The following is a 23,705-nucleotide window of genomic DNA, read 5'->3' on the forward strand; positions in this document are numbered from 1 at the left end:
AAGTAATGAACATAGAAGGCTGATGAACGATACCATAAATAAATAAAATTAAATCTATTTTTTAGTAGTTTCTGTAGTATCGAGGCGAATAAAATTTTTTTTTTAGTTGAGATGAGTTGCGTAGTAGGTACTTACGCCATTATTCTCTTGATTTTCTTAGATTTTGAGTTTTTTGTTACTGTACTGGCAACATTAAATTGATAAGATGCGTTCACTAAAAACTAATTCAGTGCTCAAATACTGGCAAACAATTATGACTAAAACAATTAAAAATGTATAATTATTTACCATAAGGATTCTTGGCAACAATAAAGCCGTCGGTCTCTAATGGTTCCGACTCGCCCTCCTTGTTGACGGCGCGCACCCTGAACTTGTACTTGTGATTTGGTGTCAGCCCCTTAACTTGGAACTGAGTCGGCTCAGGGCCGCATTCACCACACGGTACCCAGTTTCCGGTGTCCTGGAAGAATGACAACAGTTTATTTTTAGAAACTCTTTACCTATATATTCAATCAGTGTGTAAATAGTGAAAAGGATTTTTTTTTAATTAGATAGCTGCGAATCTTTATAAACTTTAACTCGGGGATGCACAGACTTACTAGGATCAGGCCCTATACAATGAAGAGCAAAATTCGAACTTCGTATCTTGCCGTCCCGCTCACCGCTCACGCGTATATCATTTAATACAAGAGTGAAGAGGATGGTACGACACGAACTTCGATGTTCGAATTTCGTAGTAGCCCATCAGGGGCCACTCAGACAGATTATGAGCGAAAAGTGGGCCACAAAAAATAAACAGAACCAACTGAAAAAAAATATAATTTCGCTAGGTTTTCGCTATTTCTATTAGGTCGCTGGTAGGTCGCAAGTACATCTACAGCGAGCCGCGGCCTGTGTTTCCCTGATTAAATAACTCAATATGGTTTAGCTAAATATGACTGAATGAAATAGGTGAGATGTAACATTATTCTGGTCTACTTATTAATGATTTGATCAAAGCACTCACCATGTCCATTTTCTCGAGGGTGTAGCCGGTGATGTCGGATCCCTTCCAGTCGTCAGGCTTCTCCCACTTGACTGTGGCCTTTTCAGCGCGAATGTCCACCACCTCGATCGGGCCATTAGGCCTGTTTGGTTTGTCTGCAGAAATATTGAGAGTTAATAAACTAAAACTTATTTTTGCTGACCACACGTCTATACTAGAGCTGCTACTGAGCTAAAATGTCTAAAGAACCAATACAAGATATTAAATTACCTAGCACAACAACATCGGCGATGCTCTCGCAAGTGCCAGATGAGTTGGTGAGCACCAGCTTATACTTCCCGCTGTCAGGCCTAGTGGTCTTCCTGACGTTGAGAACCGTGTTCTTCTCATACTTGTCGATGGTGATGCGTTCGCCATCATCCTTGATTTCCTAGAGTAAGAAAACCAGGGAGTTAGCGTTGATGAAGGAGCTAGAGAATTGCGTCTGGTAGAAGATAAATATGATGTGGGTTGTGAAGAGAATAAAGAGTGGAGTAGTTGACAGAAGAAAAGTGATGTAAGAGAGTAGAGATGAATTTCGGAGAACAAAGATTGAATGGGAATTAAAATCCCAATGGTAAATGATGTATTTCCTAAAGTTATAGATATTGATGGTGATTATGTACAGTCGAGTTCATAAACTTGTGAGCAAAATTTTGATCAAAAATATCTGAACTTGACTCTATTGTTAACAGCGTAGAAGCGTGTTCAGATATTTTTGATCAAATTTTTGCTCAAAAGTTTAGGAACTCGACTGCAGTAACATGATGGAAGTTGGGTTCTCAGACGCAATCTCGTAAAACAAATGTAAAATTATCGTGTTTAGTGAACATTATAATTTTTGTTAATATTTAATAAATAATCGATAACTTTGGCTCTTTGACGAAATGATAAATCAACAAATAGGTAAGATGGATGTTTTTACAATGATTTCTTTAGAAACAGACATTTTACCATTTTGTCATATAACCACTGTTAACTTTTGACAATCTTTGACAAAGTATCGTCTCATTGTCAAGTCAATAGTGTTATTAAATACATAAGAATGAGTGATCTCTCTGTTATTTTAGATCCGAAACATGACTTCAAGGAAACAGTACACTTAACCCAGAAGTAGACAGTGCTACTACAAAGTTAAAAAATGTTCACGAAGACGTTAAAATACATAGTAATACGCTAGGTGCTAATCCTAGAGTGTTCCGGTGAAAATTAATAAACGATAAACATTGTGTTTTCTATAATAGTGTGTTACAACATATAAAGCAGAAATTTCAAGAATATTTAAAGCTTTTACATTTACTTGTGTACGAATAATGTGAATAATCGCGTCCTTCGCGATGTTATTGACATGAATCGATTAGTTTTTTTTTTAACTTCATCACATTTAACCAATACAACATTGCAGATTCAATGAAGCTTTATTTGACATGTATTAATCGATTCATTTCAACAAGGTTTCCAGATTTTGTGTATCTGTAGTGTTAGCCACATTTTGTGTGAAGTTGATTAATGTAAAGTAAGTGTTTTAAAACATATAGAATGAGAACATCCAATTTTTCAACCATCTAACCTTCTCCGAGTACGGCTTGCCACGTTTCTTTGTAGGAACAAATAAATATGTTAATAAATTTTATATTTTTGATTCAGGTTCACACAAATCTAATAATTATTTAAAGAAATCTAAATATTCTGGTGAATTTTGACTAATACAGAAAATCTTTTTTTTAATTTGGATTTTTAATCATACTTGACTGGAAAGATAATAAAAAAATAATATGAAAGTATTCACCTCTTCACCCTTCATCCATTTAACTTCGGGTTCGGGCTCACCACCGTACTTAATATCGAAGGTGATAACTTGTCCCTTCTTGATGATCATGTTCTGAAGACCCTCACCAATAATATACGGCTTGACTGTAAAGATAACAATAATAATGATTAGAGAGTAGCTCGTGAAGAAAAGGAAGCTGAAAGATAAAGAAAAATGAGAATTATGATTGTAATAAAAAAGAGTATTTTAAAATAATGATATTTTGCTGATAAATAAAGTATGCGATTCTTATATAGTCAGTGTGTTGAATCTTTGGTCTTACCAAATCTGCACTTAGCAATAATCGGCTTAGTGGTATCACTGGGTTCACCAGGGCCAGCTTTGTTGATAGCTCGAACTCTAAATTCGTAGGTTCCGCCCTCTTTCAGCCCGTCTTGTGTCACAGACAGGCAGTCTCCAGGCACTTCTTTACCCTTTACCCAGTCCTTGCCGAATTTCTCCTGAAAATTTGAAGTTATACATCAGACAACTGTTTTACAATTAGTTTTAGTGCCTAATTTATTTGAGATTGTAATCAATTACTTTGTATTCAATGACGTATCCTGTAATTGGTGCACCACCATCGTTGTCAGGCTTCTGCCATTTGAGATCTGCGTGGTCTTTGTCCCAATCTGTGAGTTCCACATTCTTGGGCTTTGATGGTTCGTCTGAAATAGATAAAGGAATAATATTAAAGCTATGAACTAATTAATTCAAGCCAAGACCGATTTTTCGATAGAGCTATCTGGTCTTTATACTTAGTTACTTTAATAGTTTGTCACCAAACTTACCCCATGGGTCCTTTGCCAGGACAGGCTTTGCAAAGAGTCCCGGTTCTGAGGAACCGATCTTGTTGACAGCACGAATTCTGAACTTGTACGTCTTCTTCGCGACGAGATCATCAACCTTGAACTTGGTTGGCTGGCCCAGAGGCACCTCAGCTACATTGTCCCAGCCGGCCTTGAGAGAGAGATCCTGAGGAAACGTACAAAAGCATTCATTTTAGAGCAGCGTTCCATCTTTGATGCATTTATTTAAAAAATTATAACTACTTTTATCCCATTCATAAAATTATTTACCTGTCTCTCAATAATATATTTAACGATTGGCGAGCCACCGTCGTCTTGCGGAGCCTTCCAGGCAACCACACACGATGTCTGGAACACTTCAGCGACTTCAACATCCTGAGGAGGCGTAGGCACGCTCTGCATGTTGATATGAACATCTTTAGCATCTTCGCCTTGCGCGTTGGACAGTTTGATTTGATATTTGCCAGTTCCTTCCCTGGTTGGCTTCTTGATCTTGAAGAGAACCTTGTCTTGCTCAACCACAACTTCGACTTCTTTGACGGGAAGTACTTTACCATCCTTCCACAATTTAGCCTCAATGGGCGTCTGTCGAGTACCAGTAACTGGAAATAACATTTTAACTTTTACGATTTGAAGTAAGCTTGTTAAGCTGCAGTGGGAATAATTCCAGTCACTCTTTTACCATAAGTAAATGAAATGAAATGAAATATTTATTTATTCACATTATCACAATGAGCATATGGTTAGATTAGTAGTTATATTATTATACGTAGTATATTGCTTCCCATGACATGTTCAGCCAAGTAAGGCATGTGAAAATCTGAGGTCGGTGATTTTGACACCCAGTCATATGCAGGGCATAAAATGCAGTTAGCAACGTTATCAATATTTTTTTCTTCTACTGTTAACGACAATAGAAAGTTAGAAACCATAACCGTACGTACTTTTATAAGGCACCTCGATGACAAAAGGCTGTCCAGCGGGCCCGTTGAATTCATCAGGGCATTCGATGGTGGGCTTCGACTCGCCCTTCTTGACTGTCAGTTTGCAAGACGAGCTGAGCTTGCCAGACTCGCAGAGGATTTCGCCTTCATCCTCCATCTCCAGCTTGTTGAATATCAGCTGGTGCTTACCGCCACCCAAGTTCTTGATCTCGATCCTAAAAAAGTATCACCAAACTTCATAATCAAGCTGTAAATATTTTCATCACTATTTTAACTTCTATATTTGCTATAATTAGTTTATTTTCTTCAAGGGCTTATGTTTATCCCCTTACCTTTCATTGGGTACAATTGGTTGTCCATTGAATGACCATACGGCCTCGGCGGTCTGGTCCTGGAGCTCCACCTCCAGAACCACCTTGTCCCTCTCAATTGCTTCGGTGTCCTTCAACTTCTTGTTGAAGCGATTCGAGTCTGGCAAGGAGCAAAGTTTAAAGTAATTAAATTCTGGTCGTCTTTTAATATATAATTAATATATATTGGTATAAAAGCTAAGAAATCATAAGTAGCTCAAAGATTTTTGCAGTTGGTTACCTTACGCATTAAATGCCACTAAAAAATATTACACGCGTTTTATTTTTTTGCTCTCCAGTAGATATTTGAACGCACACATGCATTTGAGCATCTATAGTATAAGTTTCAAATAAAGCAACCGGAGATAACTTACAATTGACGATTAATTCGCACTTCGTCTCGTCAGCATTGGTCGTGCACTTGTAGTTACCAGCATCAGTAACCTTGGCGTCTTTGATGATGACTTTACGCTTGCGGCCATCCTTGACAACGGTCACGCGCTTGTCTGTCTTCAATGGCTCGTCATTCTTGAACCTGATGATATCATTTAAATTTTTAATAAAAAAATTGTAGTAGACTTTACAAGAAATAATAATCAATGCATTTTTTTTTCACGAACTTCTTCTCAGAATGTGCTTCGCAGTCCTAGGCGTTCGTTCGACTTTCACATAGTGCTTGAAGCGTTTATAATGGTTCATACTAATACCTTACATTAACTCCCAGTAGCGTTAAAGGCACTGGGCGATGTTCTCAAAATGTAACTCTCTAAGGTTTGAGGGTAGCTGCATCTACTCACCATTGTACCTCACCACCCGCATCATCGAGCTCGCAAAGCAGTGTAATAGTGTCTTTTTCGATAGCTTGCTGAGATTTAAGCACCTTCGTGAATTTGTACGGATATTCTGCAATTATAAACAAAAGGTACAGATAACTTCAAAAATCTGTATAACGAGAAAGGAGACGAAAGATTTCGATTGATACTAACCTACAATCTTCACATCAGTTTCAGTTTTGTCGGGCTGCTTTTCAAGCTTGCAAGTGTATTTGCCGGCATCTTCAAACTTGGCACTCTTGATGACAAGTCTGCACACGCCAGACAAATCTTTGGATATTTGGTAAACATCACCGTCTTCCAGCCTTGTGTCTCCCTTCCACCAGGAGACAATGGCAAGACTGTTGGAAACAGCGCACTCAAGCGTTGTCTCATGTGCCGTGTAACCACTAATGCTCTTCTTCAAAGGTTTGGTGAAGGTATAGCATGGGTCGGCCTCCTCGACGTGGAGGAACGCTGTGCACGAAATACCGGCGAGCTCAATGGTTATTTTACCCTCGTCTTCTACTTTCGGGTTCATAATGATCAGCTTGTACGAACTCTCTTCGTTAACCATCTTATATTTGGAGCCAGCAAAGAGTTCCTATGAGAAGCGAGAAAAATTTGGTTTGTAATCATTTAGAAAGATTAATTATTTCTATATTGTTTGCATTTAGTTAAGTACTTACATCTTTACGAAGGAACCACTTTGGCTTGGCATTGGGCTTGGAGAACTGGGCTTCAAATACAGCCTTCTTATCCTTGCCTTCCTTCACGAATTGATCTATGAGGGGTTTCAAGTACGACTCTTGTTTCTGGAAAAAAACCCGACGATCCATTAACAGAGCTTCTACAAAAATGCTCGAAACGGTGCAGTTACAAAAAAAAACGGTGCTCTTCATACACGATGCAGTAAGTGCCGACTATCAAAACCCTCAGACGCACATCTCCTCTTTTAACTGTCACTCAAAATAGCACAGTAACTCGAATGCAAGAAAAAAAACCATTTGAAATCATATTCCGTTACTGAGGCGTTAGATTCATCAGCCACTTTTTCATCGTCACCCATATGATTTTAAAACTCCATGCTATTGTACAAAATTTTGATTCCCAGATTTATACTTTTGAATAAAGTATGTGCATTGGTGGAATTGAAAGAATTTGTATTCCTGATGACATAAAAAATTGCTGTTCAAAAATGATGGATTGTTTGCCTGATTTGGTGATAAGGGTAATGCACCTCTTCTAAATACTGACTACAAAGACTGTTCAAAATTTTGATGAAATGCATCATTTTTGGAATTTAAATTAACCTAATACATCGATCACTGTGCTTATATTGAACATCCTGTGCAATGTGCTGCTAGATATTGACGAAGGGGTGCGCAAGAGTTCATCAGAAGAAGATAGAAGTGGACACTCCCATAGTGGTGCTTTCTATAGACTGGCTTAAAGTGTTCGTTGTGTCTCCAGGGAAGTAGACGAATTATCCTTGCACTAATAATGATTTTGCTGAGACGGCTGAAAACATTTTCTGGGCTTTTTGTTCAAAATTATATGCCCATCAGCTTAAGAAGTAAGAAAACTAATAAAAATTGCAAAAACAAAATCATTGATTGAGATGATATCAGTACCAGATCAAGTATTAATGCAAGGGGTTCATAGATCCTGGAGCTTGAAACAATTGGTGACACATTTATTGTGCGCGACAGCTAGAGATTTCTGTGAAACAACAAGATGCATGTGTCGTCTACATTGACGGTGTTTCGGTGTCAAACCTCGTCTCTTTTGAACGAGTGCAGCACCGGCCAGTCGGGGATCAGTTCCGCCAGTGACGGTCTTCTATTATGGGATCTCTATAAAATATCCATCGTCCTTAGTGAAACTCACTTCAACTTCTCTAGAAAATTACCTACGCTGGATATGACACCATACACTTTACAAATCTGTATCGGGAATTTCGAATCCAAGATTTAGCTACGGGTTATTTCCTAGTTCAAAACCCACATAATCATTAAAAATTAGGGTAATGTGTTAATTACAATTATGATTAAAATTATAATTCAAACGGACGATATTGGTACAATAATTTGTAATTAACACATAAAATTATTGAAAAAACCCAACATCTGCAAACACCGGATGCATCAGCTGTAATTAATAATGAAGTAAGTGAAGGTCAAAATATAAAGTTTAATATTAATGACGTGACAGAAGCTCCTCAATTCGACGTCAAAGATAAACCTGTAAATATAACTGACGACAATCCCACAGATATGACAATAACAATATTCATTCCACTTACAAATCTCCATGTTCAAGTTAAAGAAACGTGTAGTGGTGATACAAAAACCTTGTGCAAGTTATTTTAAAATCCAGTTTATGCATTGTTTATTTAGATCGCTCACAAGCGACAGTCTTCAACCTTCAATTTAAAATTGGCGCTAGTTTAAAATTAAATTTAAAGTGACAACGGGATTTATAAATACATGAAGCGTGAATGATTGTGGCTATATAAGTCGCATACCGCGACGGAATCGGGACGTATTAAAGACTGTTACTTAGAGGATATTTTTAGTTTAGTAAATTTATCAATCATGTTTAATGTTTAATTCATTCATTTAAAAGAGCATTCGCAGGTTTTTGAAACATCAGTAAATCCATAAAAAAGATCTTCTTAAATTATTAATACGTACACTTTTCTTTACAATGCATCCAGACTTTTTAAGTATGGTTTCAAAAACCTACGGGTAGCTCTATTTTTTTATCAGTCTTTATTTATTTTTTCTTTTTATCGAACCTTTACTTTCACAGCCTCCATCAATGTGGGCCAATCGGGTATTATTTCTTGTAGAGACATGCGTCTCTTAATATCAAATATACCCTATAATCATAATGTCTAGTTATTAATCTGGTATTGGTGATATGACAACGATCAGAAGCTAAATTAGTAAAAGCATCATTACTAAAACTTTGTAGTCATGGAATTCATGTGTAAACGTTAGTATAATTTTGATCAATTTTAGCTCTTAAGTACCAAATCAATAAATTTATCAATACTAACATGTTGAAACAAGTTTGCTATCTTTCTAAAGAACCACCCAGCCATTTTCGGTCGCAATCGAAAATATCTTTAAAGCATGGAAATATATAATTATTTGGTAAACATACATAAACGACGTTGTCAATTGTCTGACATTTTTTTTAATTAAGGAACCAAAAAGTATTTTTTTCTCTACTCACCAAAACGTAAAAAGTGTGGATTATGAATGGTTGTTATGGTTTGATGTGCGCTGTTCAAGAGACTGTAGACATGAGAAATGGAATGAACCATGAAAGTAAATTCAAGAATACCGATGACCTTAAACCAAGACCAGTTGGAAGAGTTCTTGCGTCTGTCAGCGGGGAATTTATAAACCTCAACACCTTCGGAAACGACCACAATGAAGCCGTCTTCTTCGAAATACCCGGTTTCTAAGCCCTGGGACGAAACACGATGATGCATTCGATGTTGTACAGAATTAAATATAGCATTTACAATTAGGATGATATTCTATCAGTTACTAAACTACTAAGCAGTTAGGTCGCTACTACAGCTAACTACATGGGTCTGTGGCATCTATGTAATGTGACACATCATCAAATCTCGGCATGGTTCCAGTATATTAAATTATCTGTCTCATAAATGTACATTTAACACGTATAGTCACCATTAGAAATAATTAACTGAGCTGGGAGGTGTTCAAATATTTTTGAACACTTAAATATTTTTTTAAAGATTGTTCACAAAATATTTTTAAGAGCACTACGTATGGTGCGTGCGATATTGAATGGCGACTGTACTCAGTATTTTGTAATAAACTACATAATTGTATGGTGTGTATGTGTGTAAAGCCTGATGGAGCTGCTTTAAATTATTTATTTCATAAATTTAGACAGAAATGCAAGACGAGGTCAACAATTCGTTATAAAGATATTACACATTTAAATGAACTATGAACGATATTCTTTTTTTTACGAATTCAACATCGTCTCGCATATTTTAGACGTCTTTTAAAGTCTGTATTTATTTTATATCACCACTTAACCAAAGTTTCATTTTAATCTTATAAATAATACCCATTAATATAATATTTACATGAGGGAAAAAAGATTTTACCTTTTCAACTTTCTTCAGAGCTGGAACAGGCTTTTCAACCTCCTTGAGGTCACCCCAGTCAGGATCCTCTTTCTCTTCTCGGAATTGCTTATATTTCCTCTGCTTGAGCATAGCACGGAAATCATTGCCACTGGCATCTAAGGAACAAGTTCTATCGTTGTAAAATTTACATCAAATAAAACTCGACACAGTTGTCTCAAGTCTCACAGGATTCATACATAAAGATCATGTAGACTTGATTCAAGATGACCTAAAATCATTCGTCAAACTTCAAAATAAAACAGACGTAGGTAGAGTTTGTAAGTAGGTACATATTAAAGAAGATTATAAATTTATAGAGTACAGGCTAATGATCTATTTGGCCGTACCTGATACATAAAGCTTCATTTCAGCAGAATCTTCTCCATGAATGTTGCTGACCACAATCTTGTATGTGCCCTCATCATTCTGCTTTATCTTTCTGATGCAAAGGGTGATGTGGCCACCCTCGGCGGTGACGAACTTGAACCTGCCACCCTCGATGATCTCTGTGATACCCTTGTAGAACTTGAAAGTAGGGGCAGGGTTGCCCTCGACTTGTACAGTGATGTAGCCAGTTTGATCTGTAGTACAATATCATGACTCGTTATTAAATAGCTACCACATACTCGTAGAAAACCTGTCTTTATTTTAAAAGATACTCCAATGTTCACAATTTTATATACTGTTCTGACATGTCTTTGTTGAATCTTAAAACAGAGTAGTTATACAATACCATTATGGGGCTTCGTCAGTATAAATACCCGTTTTACTAATAACATACAATTTATCATCATCTTAGGTCTCATTTAGGTCAAACCTGGCCTTCATAATTCTTCATACAAGAAAAATTAACCAATATGACGATGTGTAATCTTTCTTAAAAAATATTGTCATATCGGAAGCTAACCTTCGACTGCAGAGTACTTCTCGTGGACATCAACGATGACCGGTGGACCCTCATCTCCCTTAGGCTGCAGCGGGACGGAAGGTTTGTTGATCAGATCTTCCAACTCCTGGACTGACAGCCTTCTCGCGTCGCTGGATTTTCGTCGCTACACCGTCAAATACATCAGAAACTTTCTTGGGCAAGGGTTAAACATTCAGGATACTTTGACATTGCTGAAGCGACATTTGATTGTTAGCCAATAAACAATTCCTTCTATAAAGGTCTTCGTTAATTATGACATCAATACCATTAAGGACAAGTGACTACTGAGGACAGATACCTAGACAGAAAGTGATTCTTGCCAAATTTTATGTTACATCCAAAAGACGGAAACATCTCATTGAGACAAAATAAAAAAAAAACAGCAGTCGTCGCGTGTCTAAGGAACTAAACTTTATTACTTTTATTTACGAGTATCACTAGGTACTTATATGCTTAAAGCGAGTAAAAATGGTCTCATCCATCTACCTCACCCTCACATATCGCTTTCTTTTGCGTTGCCTCTAATGGTATTTTATCCATAGATCTCTTCTGATGAAATAATTTCTCTGTTCAGTTTTAGTTAGCTGTTGTTGACTGTACCTATATTTAGTTAGCGTCACAAATATCAGAGCTAAAACTAAGTCAGAATATCTACGTTTTTAGGGTTCCGTAGCCAAAATGGCAAAAACGAAACCCTTATAGTTTCGCCATGTCTGTCTGTCTGTCTGTCCGTCCGCGGCTTTGCTCAGGGACTATCAATGCTAGAAAGCTGTAATTTTGCACGAATATATACGTAAACTATGCCAACCAAATAGTACAATAAAAAAATCAAAAAAATCTCCCATAGACGTAAAGAGGGGTTGATTTTTTTTTTCTCATCCAACCTTCTGGTGTGGGGTATCGTTGGATAGGTATTTCAAAACCATTAGGGGGTTGATAAAACGATTTTTCGATTCAGTGATTTGTTTGCAAAATATTTAACTTTAAAGTGCAAATTTTCATTAAAATCGAGCGTCCCCCCCCCCTCTAAAATCTAAATCGGTGGGTGGAAAAAATTTAAAAAATAAAGGATGGTATTAAGTATATCAAACTTACAAGGAAAACTATAACGATTAAGTTTTCTTGAGAATTATTAGTAGTTTAAGAGTAAATAGCATCCTAAAATAGCAGTATACCTAAACTTGGAATATTCCGTACAAAATACGAAATCCTTTGAAAAATATTACTTTCTTTTTTCGTAATGGCTACGGAACCCTATTTCGGGCGTGTCCGACACGCTCTTGGCCGGTTCTATGTCTGGGATGAAGAGCTATTTACTAACTTGATTGCAGTTCAACTCAGACACTTGAGATATACTCGTAACTTTTTGACCAACACACTGCCTCAGTGAATTATCAAACTACTTAATATAGGTATGCCATTTTTATTTAGTAAAGAATTCAAAGACCTTTGCAAAAGAAACTGTACTTAACTGAAGTTATTCAGTTCAGAAATCTACCCAATGTACAAATGGATTATTGACTTATAACTTTACTTATTTATTACTGATATCGTAGAACGCAGAAGGTCATTAAAGCATAATATTATTTAATCAAATTCAGCATTTTTAACCCACGGTTAGGTAAGTAGTATCATAATCACTGTATAAATTTGTCATTCCTATCCTAACCCAAGTTTAATGTTTTTTTTAACCTTAAAGTGCAAAATCCTTTCTAACTAACAGTAGAAATCTTTGATTCCAGACTCTTTTTTTAATTACTTTGCTGCTCCTACTATTGCTACTGCTACTATTCTGAAATGAACTCACTTTCCTATTCATAAACAGAAAAGCAGAGAGTAATCACAATGACTGATTTTGTACTTCCTTATAATCAAATCGAAATCATGCTATAACTATAAATCCTAAAGTGCATTAAGTCCCAACCTAAATCCAGTCCAAATGCTACTGGACCAAAACAGACCTAATAAATTTCCCAGCTATGAAGAACTATATCTGAAACTGAACACGATACATTAGTCGCTGTTATGACAGATGCTGTGTCTCTCAGCCAACACTGACAATGAGAACTGGACTTCCTGACTAATGTGGCACAAGTGTGTTAACAGATCAGACTATTACAACACAAGGTTTTTAGGAAATGAGAGGGCAAAGCCAAATTTGAAGCGCGAAAATTAATACATAAGAAAGTTTTTAAAGTTTATAAGGAATCAGTAAATCAGTATCCATAGACGAAGAAAAAATTAAAATGAAAATGATTAATTAAAATGTCCAAAAAACTGCTCATCAATAAAATTCAGATACTTTGCTTTATTTTACATTTAAACAGATCATATTGAAGACTAGAAGAGAGAGAGAGAGAGAGAGAGAGAGAGAGAGTCATTTATCTACACAGTCATATTCGATACACAGAAAAAACGGATATCGGATAGCATAATGTTGTGGCATGCATTTGAATACAAGCGATCAGGATGTGCAACGTAAAGGTTTTGTTACAAATTGTATTCAAAATAATTAGTGTGAGGTCAATAAAAAGATTACTTCTAAAATCCATTTGGTATCAATATTTTATCATCATTAGCCTCCACATCTTGTAGAGCCGATTAACAATCGCGAAAAATGGGACACTTCAGTCATAAACACCCGTAGGCGACACGACTGTTGTGCACAACATATTTAAAATAACTCATAAATAAATCTCGAACCACTATTCACTAGCAAAATATTGTAGAAGCTCTATCGTATAATTTACATGCTTTGGAGACAGACCATCTGCTAGGTATCGAGATTAAGACTCAAAAATAAACGCAAAACATATCGCAAGATCTGAAATAAATTGTCCAAGATGAAACGTTCAGAAAGCTTTTGAATTAAATAATGAGCAGTCGTTGAAGTTATAGATAAGAGCATATGAAAATATTTTTGTGGCTGCATATTTTAAAATAGCGTGTAATGAATAACGATATCAAGATATTGCTGAGGAATGTTCTTACTTTGGAATGTGTTACATCACAAAATTGGTCTTGGCTATAAAACTTTGCCTAAAAGTATAACTATGAACTTAAGCAAAAAATAATTTATTTACTATCTTAAATCAACTCGGAACTAATTAAGATAGGAACAACACAAATTTCTTACTTTTCTGGAAAAATAAATATAAAATAAATATTTTTATCAAAGCTATTTTTTAGAAAACATAAACCAATTTTAATTACTACCTACTTGGACAGACAGAATATTTTATTAATTTTTATTCGTTCCTACAATTTTGATATATGACCTCTCCTAAGTTTTATTATTATTTTTCTTTCCTATTTATATTCCTTCTACTATTTGAATTAATAATATACTTTGATGACCTTCTTCATCTAATCTGGAATTAAAAAAAATAAAGGTTTTCCACTTACCGTGTCAACGCCCCCCTTAGGTGCCCCCTTAGGTTTAAGCGCAACAAGTGGTTTCTTAGCCACCGCCGCCATGGTGTTAGGAACATATACTCAAACACAACTATGCCACAATACAACTAAAACCGTACTCCATAAAAGGGAAAAATTACAAAATCACAGTTAATATCACAGTTCCATAATTCACACAATCATCTTCACTAATAATTTCAGCAAGAAAATCTTTTTCGGAATTTCCGGCTACGCTTTTGGTTGCTCATTATTATTTTTTAAATGCGATAATATTTTTTTAGTTACTTATTTTTTTACTTTTTTTAGTGTTACACTTTTTTTTTATTTTAATACTCGTTTGCGGATATTCGAATGGGGACAGTTCGTTGTCGATCTAAAATGGACGCGAATGTCAAAAGACTGAAGTTAGGGTCGCGAGTGCCGAAGGGGCGGCGGCGGGGGGGCCGGGGACTTCTATTTGTGCATCAGCACAAATCAGCAGACAAATTCAATTAATTATCAGATTAAGGTGAGCTATCCGCGTAGCGTGTTCTTGGACGTCGGTGTTAATTTATGCGAGAAGCTGTCCCCGCCCGATATCTGCCTAATTTTCGACGTCTCCATTGGCTACTCGTACAATCCGGAAGTTGTTCCAGCTCGTTGCATCGCTGTATCAGCATATATGCGATTAGACAGTTATGCCGGATTATATTATCAGCATACCCCGCAACATTACAGAGGTAGCAAAACCGTAGCATATGACAGTTTTATGTTAGGGTTGGCGAGTATGATGAATCGTGTACTTACTTTATTGTATTTGTGATTAATACAATTTAATGATAACCTTACATGACCCTCTTTTGATTTAAACTTGTTTAATTCTCTATCAAAGAAAATAAATTAACACGTCAATGTCAATGCTAAATGCATTTCAATGTGTCTGACATTTTGTTTATGAAATCACGTATATTCCATATTTCATTCAAATATTAATTTAATACGAAATCTTTATTGCTTGATAATATTGGCAACGAACTAAATATTATACGCTCGTTTTAGACTTCAAAATGGTATTTTTTAATTTTGTTTAGCACAAACCTTGTTCAGACAATAACGAATACAACAAAAAATAATTATCCAATTCGTCGTCGTTCGAAAGTACATTTTGGCGATTCATTTTTATTTATATAGATAGACAATAAATTGTATGATTTAAATAAAAATATTTTTTCATTTGTTCGTTGTACTTAGTGACAACCCTGACATACAACTGCTACAGATTTGCTAGTTCGGTTGCGACGTATGATAATCAAAGTAGTTTGTGAAAAAAAATACCTTGAACGCGTTGAAATTGAAATATCAAACACTTTGGGAGCAGCTCATTGCTAATTTTGCCTACGATAATGGAGACTACCATGAGCAAAAACTCCTCTTCTAATTTTTAACGATTTAACGGGGGATTGTTGTTATAAAAAAATACATGAAAAAGTATTTTTCTTAAGAACTGGGAGCCTGGTTCGTTAGTTTTTGTCACGGAATTTACATGTGTGTCCCACTCTTAATAGATAGATGTGTAGAGGACTGATGCTTTAGGTTTGATTAACACCAATGTGCTAATCGAAACAAATTTACTCCTTGACTAAATTAGAGCTCATACTCTTAGTTCTTGCATTATTAACGATATTTCAAGACTGATTATCGTCCCTTCACGGCTAATAACGAGCATCGCGGGAGGACCGAGTAGGGTCAGCGTGCGTCTAGATTAATAAATTACCGTGGATTGAATGGTTGCGCAAATCCGATTGATTGGCAGAACTGATATAAATATTAGTCAAACGGCTGTCGTCGCTGGCAGCTGCGCGACTTGGTGCCATAGTTTTCGAGGCGAGACATTGTGAATGGCATTCTTTTAGTTATTGTACTAGCAGACCGCTCTACCTTTCCGTCATAGAGTGGTGTATCGAAAGCATTTAAATTAAATTTTACATTTTAAATTAATGTGTAATGTACGAAAGATTAAAAAATAACAGGTGTATCAAAGCGAATTTAGCATTAAAGTGATCTCTTTTAGTTAAGATTGATATGCATATTTATTTTTATTGTAACTAAATTTGTTATAATTAGGATTTATAGCAAAAACTTTTTGATTGATTGATCTATAGCCCAAATTCTCGGAATTCTCTATTGAAAAATGTAACACCTGTTCGTCGAGAGATTAATGAGGATTCGATAGCCAATGTTAAAGCTGCCGCCCTGCCAAAGGCGGCCCACACTCGGCGCTGCGCTCGCGCAGGCTGCCCACGCGCCGCGTTTCCGACACTTCCTCCACGACCTGTCAATCACTCTTCATATCTAAAAGTTTATTTCTGAATCGCCCTTTGTGCTTAAAATTATCGCATCACGTTTCATTTTTAAGGAGTAAATATTTTTCGTCCATGTTCAATTGGATTTTTGGTAATAACTTTTTTGATGCTTTGAGATCTAAAAGCATTGACATTTCTGTCAACACCACGTTAAACAATTGCATCACGTTTTCATTTTTTAAAGCACGTATATTTTTCATCTATCTTCAATTCGATGCGGTATAGGATGCGGTTAATTCTTAAACGCATCGAGAGTTAAACGCAATTGCATCATTGTTGTTTTATCCGATAATGTATAATTAATGTCCATTAGAGAGATCATTAGGTTCGTCGCGTGAAGATTTTATAGCCATTCGCAACGTGCTGATGTGTTACTTTAAATTTAATTAGACAGATTTACAACGGTTTATTATAACTCAAATTCATCGCGAATTACAAGTATCTATTTGTTGAAGGGTGATTGCAGGTCAGTATCGAACTGACGCATTGAACGTTGAATAATCGACGGGCGTGGTTGGTTTTGGAGATATTTATCTTCAATGTTATGTGGCGGTAATAAGTCATCGGGGCTGGCAGCAGCAGCAGTTAGGGGTGAGAACGTTTCAAGAGCTCGTACTTGGCCTGGTAGTCATATTTAGAAGAATAACGATCAATCATAAGTGTTATCTGGTCTAGCTGCTTCATTAGGCGGCTAGCGTCATCACCCGACAGGTGCGTCAGCTGAATTATACCAGATGAATTGTGTCTTAGACGTTGCATGGTTTGGCTGCATTAATCGCGTGTTATTTTTCACAATATAACCTGCATTCCCCAAAACGTGTTTTACATTAAAATAATAACTGCTGTTACGATTAAAAAAATTATCAGCGTAAGAGCGTTTTAAATTTGGCAAATGGTATTGAAAATATCTGATGCTTTATAGCTTAATAATATTTTTTTTATGTATAACCTTAATATTTGTACTTTTTTAGATTTTTTTGATACCTGATTTATGGTAACTACGCCAAACGCCACGATACAGTGCGAAAAATTATTTGAAAAAGGAAACTTCTTTAATAAAGGTGAAAAGAGCAGACGGGAAAAAGCAGTAGGTAACCATCCACGAACTCTTATAACACGAGTAGATTCACGGGTACCCGCACCTTGTGTAACAAGTAGGCTTGTTTTTTAAAGATCCCTGATACAGTCCCGCAAAAGTTTTGGCGCTGCAATGTATCATCATTTTTTGTAGCTGGCATTTGCATTCGTTAATACATACTTTGAACGTCCTAGCCTTGAACTAATGATACAATGTCTTTATCTCGTTCTATTTTTGATCTCACCTGCTCTAAGTGACAACATTGTACATATCGTAAAGGTAGATCTAAAATATCCCCGCTGAATGTTTAATTGGCGTCTGCACTAAGAATTAATATTTATGTTTGAGCAGACCACGCACTTACGTGACTCGTCTATTAAAATTATTATTATTCAGACGACATTTTCTGCATTAAATACATCCGCGTCACGCGTCCGCAAGTTTTGGCTCCAAACTAAATCTATTGGTTTACATTACAATAATATATCTTTGTTTAGCTACTTTTTCTATATCGGGAAGCATTTGATAATATTTTACACCATGATCGCTTTCCGGCATCATCCTTTACGAATTACGTTTAGATGTTTTGTGGCATTTCGTATCTTCTCATTCGGAATTAGCAGTTAAACAGCATATTCCGATGCAGCGTGCATTTACTTGAAATAAAGCAATTTGATCTTAAATGCAATCATGCGCTGAATTAACTAAATTGAGTCGTAAATCGTCACGTTAGCTTACCACGATGGAGTCGAGATGGATCGATTAAGCGAATTCATTACTTGAATATACACAGATTGTGATAAATTCTATTAGTTCTACTGAAATTGCAGCTGCATCCATCGCTGTACACTTAATCTAGTTTGCTAATGTCGCTCGGAACTCGAAACAAAATATTTGTTTTCTTTTTCTTTCTCATTTAATTTTGTATATTCAGGAAAACGTAGAAACCCGACAAGTCACGCGCGACATTGACATTCTAGTTGCACTGTATATTGGATTATATTATTACAAACTCGCGTGCTTTAGGTGTTTACTTTAAGCATGCTCGGATTATGGTTGTTACAGTCATTGTTATTTCATATTTACAAGACATTAGATTGACAAGGTTATTAGCCATAGGTATTTAATTATTTACATCGATTTTAAAACCAGGAGCTCTGTTCTAACATAAAATGCGAATTCAATAAATGAATATTCAGCAGCCAATTACAAGGCCCTTCAGATCGCCTTGTCATTGGCCCCTCGGGGACATCGCGCAATGGAAACCCATCTTCAAATTAATCACTTCGAAAAAAATCTATGTTAGCCACGTATCTAGAAGTTTCCTCTATGACATATATTCTAAACATATATTTCCACACATTGTATACCTCGTCTGTTACTTCACCCGGCCTGCTGCGTTTCTTTTTGAAAAAAAATCATAAGTTTTAGTAAAACATTCTCTGTTAATTGTGCATAAACTATTCGAACAATATAAAAGACTAAATAAATATGTCCGTGTGATGAGTGTTTTAAAAATACTTGATTAAAATATCAGCGGGTGTTGTTGTGTTTATTGTCGTTACTGTGTCAGATGAAAATGTTGGTTTATTTGTGTTATATTTTAAATTGTAAAATGTGACTTTTAGAGAATGTGTCGTGTAGTTGTAAATAGTGTAAAATGTGGGACAGTTAGCTGAAAATTAAGAAATAAAATTGGTTGTTAATATCAAAATTTCGGAAACTGAAATTAGGTAAATCTAAAGCCATTCTAAAAGTAAACTACGAAGCGTTGTTGACAAGAGAACTGTGTTACAAATATTTTTGTCGAGTTTTCTTGTTAACAAGTGAGTCAAACAGGTGCGCCAGCGTTTAGTCGTGTAATACCCGCTGGTCGGCAAAGCGGTCTTTGTAATCTAGTCTAGATTCTAGATAGGCAAGAAACTAACATCTAGAAAAAAGGGCTTGGACATTGTAATTTTGTAAAATTGGGTGGGAGGGGTAGCTGTTTGCGTTCAAGCAAAAGTTCCAGTGTGAACTGAACATTGTAAGAATTGATTTGATGTGAATTTCAATTTAGTGCCATTTGCTATATTGTTGAAATCGGTTATGTGATATGGTACTGTACTGTTCTTTTAGTTGCCTTCCAAGACAACGCCATCATAGAAAAAAACCAGCCGGCTCTTAAGCTGGATCAAAAGATTCACTTGCAAATCATGGATTCCAAAACCCGTAGTACTCTTTAATCTTGAGAGCTGACTAATTAATGGTCATTAAGTCGTCCGTAAGTCAAGTGTGAGATAAAAAAGATTAAAAAATAAACAAAATTCGTTTGCAAAAGCGAGCAACGTCCACCTAAAACGGACCAGACCCAGTCGATCTCACCTTTTTGTCGTCTAAAACTTCGCCTGGACGTAATTTGGTGACCTGTTGTTAAAAAATACTGATAATAACCCCTTTAGTGTACAGTTAGCCTACCTATCTCCGCTGCCGAACCTAGGGTCCTATAGCCTGTCTTTAGTCATTATTCGGTGCATCTTAACCAGCGTGTGCAAAGTTATTACGTTACATATTGCATCGTTTAATGTTAATTAAATTATCCGAGGTTAGTCCGCCCAGGGCGGCGCTCGCGATCTTGTTAATACCTAACGTAAGTCCCTGCATAAAATACAATTTATAACAATTAATTTTGTGTGCGGACGTGCTTACAAGCTGTGCAGTTTATCTGTGTGCGTACTTCACAAGTGTGTGCAATAATATAGCGTGTGCTCAGGACGAAAAACGTTGTCGTTATTGCACCGGATAACCACATAAATGCTGGCTGAAATCTGTGGCATGATAACGCATTATGTGGTTACCCAGCGCCCATTAAACGCGTAAGAGGTACAACCGCGTCGAACGCAAACGCATTAAAGATATAGTTAACTATATATTACGGCATTTAACGGACAGCATTCACGTATATTCGCATTTGTGAGTTTACCTTCTTCTCTTCGACCACCTCACCAGGTCTTAGTTTTCTATTTTCCTGTGGATTATTTTTTTCACGTTCTTAATATCGCAACACATCACCGAGACTTTCATCGAACAGGCTTTGGGGTAATATCTATACTAAAGCGGGGAGCAGGGAGTCTAAGAACTGTAAAACTTACTATCTAAAGCTTAATGAGGTATTCTTCAAGCTTCTTCTCCAAATAGCAAATTGTAGCAGAGGTTCAAGGGGTGTTAAGATGGGTTCGGCTTAAGAGAGGGTCTAAGACTACATGGGAATAATACTTATTTAACTAAACTACATAATAGACAGCACAATTATAATCTACACAAAGTAATCATACCTTAATTTGTTGACATTTGAGATTGAAACATGATTAAATAAAAAATCGAAATATTTATAGGTTTAGTTGTAAAAGGATGTGGGTACATACCTCGTTGCTGATGATTAGTGAGGGTCTCCTGCCCATCTCCTCCGGCGGAGGGATGAGGGAGCCTCTTCTGCTGCCGGGAGCAACAGGAGCTAACGATGGCTTCCTGGGCATGTCGGGTTTGGGCGACTTCTCGCGAATCACCTCGATCTTTGGTGCCGCTATAGTATCCGGTGCCTTGATTTCGGGCACCTTTGGCTGTTTGCAAAAATTATGAGAACTGTAATTATCTTTTCACACCTCTTATTCAGAAAAGTAACTTTTCCTCCTTGACGAGAGGGACCAAAGTGCAACTTTTTTAAGTGTTTTTTGCAAATGCAATTTTTTGTTGTTGATAATTTAATTGTAAAACCACGCCGTTTTCTATGCTGGTTGCTCTTTAATTATATTTAGAATTGTTTTATTTCAATTTACGTCATATTAGTTGCGAAAAGTTGTATGAGTCACTCGGGAGCAAAATTTTCATCTTGAGGACATTGACACTTGAATCCCCTCATTACGCTCAGGATTCAATGTACCACCCTCGCCGTTATTACATCATTTTGCTCCCTTGTGATACAAATAACTATTGTTTGTTTCTTATTTAAATTCTTTACCAAGCACTTTTTATTTACGCTTAACATTTTTTTTCAAAACTTGCAAATACTTCACAAATCAATGGTACAGAATATATATGTAGTGAATAATGTTTTTCCACCGTATTTTGTCGTGAAAGTTCGTATTTATCTTTCTTTCTCAACTAGCTTTCTGAAGTTTACTAATATAGCTGATTGAGAAAGCAAGACAGATACGAACTTATCCGGCAAAGTACGATTGAAAAAAATGTTCGCTAGATTTTTAGACATTAGCACAAAATAAGGTTTTAGAAAGTAATTATCATGCATACCTTCGTGTCTTTTTCTGGTTTCTCCTTAGTGGTTTGAGTGAAGGTCGGCTTTTCGAACTTCTCAAGTTCTGGCCTTTCATAGTCTGCGATCTCGGGAAGGTCCTCTGCCTTCTTCTTCACGCTCGTGACCTTGGCTTTCTTCACTTGTTCTTCCACCTTCTCTTCTTTAACTGCCACTTTCTGGAATTCGTATTTTACTTAGCATTGTCGCTTGGAAAATAGTTTTGGATCAAGCTGGACGAGCATAATTTTTTGAGTCGTGAGTCGAGTACTTTCAGTTGCGTAATTTCTACTGCATTCGTTTTTATGAAATTTTATGAAACCAAAATTACGCGACCGAAAATAGGTGACTCACATCTCAAAAATTACGATCATCTGGCTTCACCCTTATTATTTTCCTGCTCAATTAATATTTATTACAACATTTGTCGAAAAACTTAACCAGTATAAACACAAAAGAAAAAAATATTTAATTTTAACGCCTGCAGGCTTTCAGCGCAAGTCAATAAATTATTTTTTTTTTCGTAAAAAAGACACTGTAACTGATAGAAAACGAAACAATACTTACCTTGCCATGAACACTACTTAAATCTAGAAACATGTAACATAGAACAAGAATTGACAAAATATTGTGTACTTACTGTTAGTTAGCAAAGCATAAGCGGGAAACGTTATTAAACAAAAGGTAGAATTTGCAGACCATGTGATTAGGGCTAAGAACACATTGCAGATGTAAGGAGATTCTACTCGTACTAATTTGCATTCCTGTGTCCATGCAAGTTCCTGAAAATGTGTAAAAACTGTCGAACCATTCCACCTAAATACATATCACGTAGTGCAGTTTCTTTTGATGACTACATTTCAAAATGATCTCATCATTTACTAACAGTGTGCAGTTTCTAGTCTTGCCTTTTCTTTAAAAACACGACTATTTTTTAGCCCTCTGCTGGCTAAAACGGACAATTGGGTTATGTTGTAGTCATTAAAAGAACAAAAAAAGTGTGCAACACCTTATTCACAACTACATCATTCTGTGCTGTGCGAAAAACAGTGCTTGTGCTATCCGAACGCAAATTTGGTGCAAAGTGCATGTGTTGGGTATGCCAATTGTACCTCGTTGGGTGTTTGAGGTCCGCTAAAAGCTTGTGGTATCCCTAATGTAGCCGGTTTTTTCTCGTTATCCTCTGCCTCAGCCTACAGATTAAAATCCATTAATGGCGACCATACGAAAACCGTGTGTATTATGATAGATGGAGTTATTTGAGCGAGGAACACCGGTGATGTTTTATGTGCGTTTATTTGGATGTTTTGCTTGTTCATGAGATGAGTGAACGTGACTGTCTGGTGTACCTGAGGGGAGGGGGACCACGGCCTTCGCCGAGCTACGGGAATTTCTGGTGTGTGTAGTATTGGAATGTAATTGTCCTCTATCTCTGGTGTTTGCTCAGCCTGATTGTCAAAGTTTAAAGTATTGTAATGTATGTATTCTAGTTTATAAAATTATATAAAGGAATATGCTCTGTACCTGTGGTATTTCGGGAATCGATTGCCATGAGAAAGGTACTTTTTTCGTTTCCGGCTCCGGTGTCGACAGTTTTGGTACCTAGTACATTTGAGCTTGATTATAAACATACCCTTATAAGTAATTGTTGTAATATGTGCGAAGTCTACTCAATCCTTGAGAATGCTCCAAGAGTGTAAAAGTAGTATTGAAAATGATAGTAGTA

General features: G+C 36.4%; 1 protein-coding gene across 11 annotated transcripts in view; it reads right to left on the reverse strand.

The window, feature by feature from the left end:
* Window positions 1-23,705, reverse strand: part of bt (projectin protein bent) — a 123,495-nt gene that overhangs the window by 72,718 nt on the left and 27,072 nt on the right. For 8 of the 11 annotated variants that reach the window (XM_074102716.1, XM_074102713.1, XM_074102712.1 and 5 more), the window contains 25 exons: window positions 23,504-23,581; window positions 23,329-23,427; window positions 23,092-23,172; window positions 21,979-22,158; window positions 21,096-21,290; window positions 20,056-20,097; window positions 19,062-19,094; window positions 10,837-10,981; window positions 10,277-10,510; window positions 9,909-10,045; window positions 6,439-6,564; window positions 5,924-6,353; window positions 5,735-5,840; window positions 5,312-5,472; window positions 4,920-5,058; window positions 4,588-4,802; window positions 3,914-4,245; window positions 3,626-3,809; window positions 3,378-3,502; window positions 3,118-3,295; window positions 2,814-2,938; window positions 2,595-2,621; window positions 1,256-1,415; window positions 1,007-1,140; window positions 289-460 (listed from right to left, as the gene is read on the reverse strand). In XM_074102716.1, the coding sequence (XP_073958817.1) occupies window positions 289-460; window positions 1,007-1,140; window positions 1,256-1,415; window positions 2,595-2,621; window positions 2,814-2,938; window positions 3,118-3,295; window positions 3,378-3,502; window positions 3,626-3,809; window positions 3,914-4,245; window positions 4,588-4,802; window positions 4,920-5,058; window positions 5,312-5,472; window positions 5,735-5,840; window positions 5,924-6,353; window positions 6,439-6,564; window positions 9,909-10,045; window positions 10,277-10,510; window positions 10,837-10,981; window positions 19,062-19,094; window positions 20,056-20,097; window positions 21,096-21,290; window positions 21,979-22,158; window positions 23,092-23,172; window positions 23,329-23,427; window positions 23,504-23,581 (3,838 nt within the window). Of the gene's footprint in view, window positions 1-288; window positions 461-1,006; window positions 1,141-1,255; window positions 1,416-2,594; window positions 2,622-2,813; window positions 2,939-3,117; window positions 3,296-3,377; window positions 3,503-3,625; window positions 3,810-3,913; window positions 4,246-4,587; window positions 4,803-4,919; window positions 5,059-5,311; window positions 5,473-5,734; window positions 5,841-5,923; window positions 6,354-6,438; window positions 6,565-8,549; window positions 8,634-9,110; window positions 9,291-9,908; window positions 10,046-10,276; window positions 10,511-10,836; window positions 10,982-14,262; window positions 14,359-19,061; window positions 19,095-20,055; window positions 20,098-20,653; window positions 20,699-21,095; window positions 21,291-21,978; window positions 22,159-23,091; window positions 23,173-23,328; window positions 23,428-23,503; window positions 23,582-23,705 lie in introns of those variants that run through there. The other 3 variants (XM_074102715.1, XM_074102717.1, XM_074102718.1) reach the window with 3 other exon arrangements.

This window comes from Choristoneura fumiferana, chromosome 19 (genome assembly GCF_025370935.1).
Source record: "Choristoneura fumiferana chromosome 19, NRCan_CFum_1, whole genome shotgun sequence".
NCBI classification, from domain to species: domain Eukaryota; kingdom Metazoa; phylum Arthropoda; class Insecta; order Lepidoptera; family Tortricidae; genus Choristoneura; species Choristoneura fumiferana.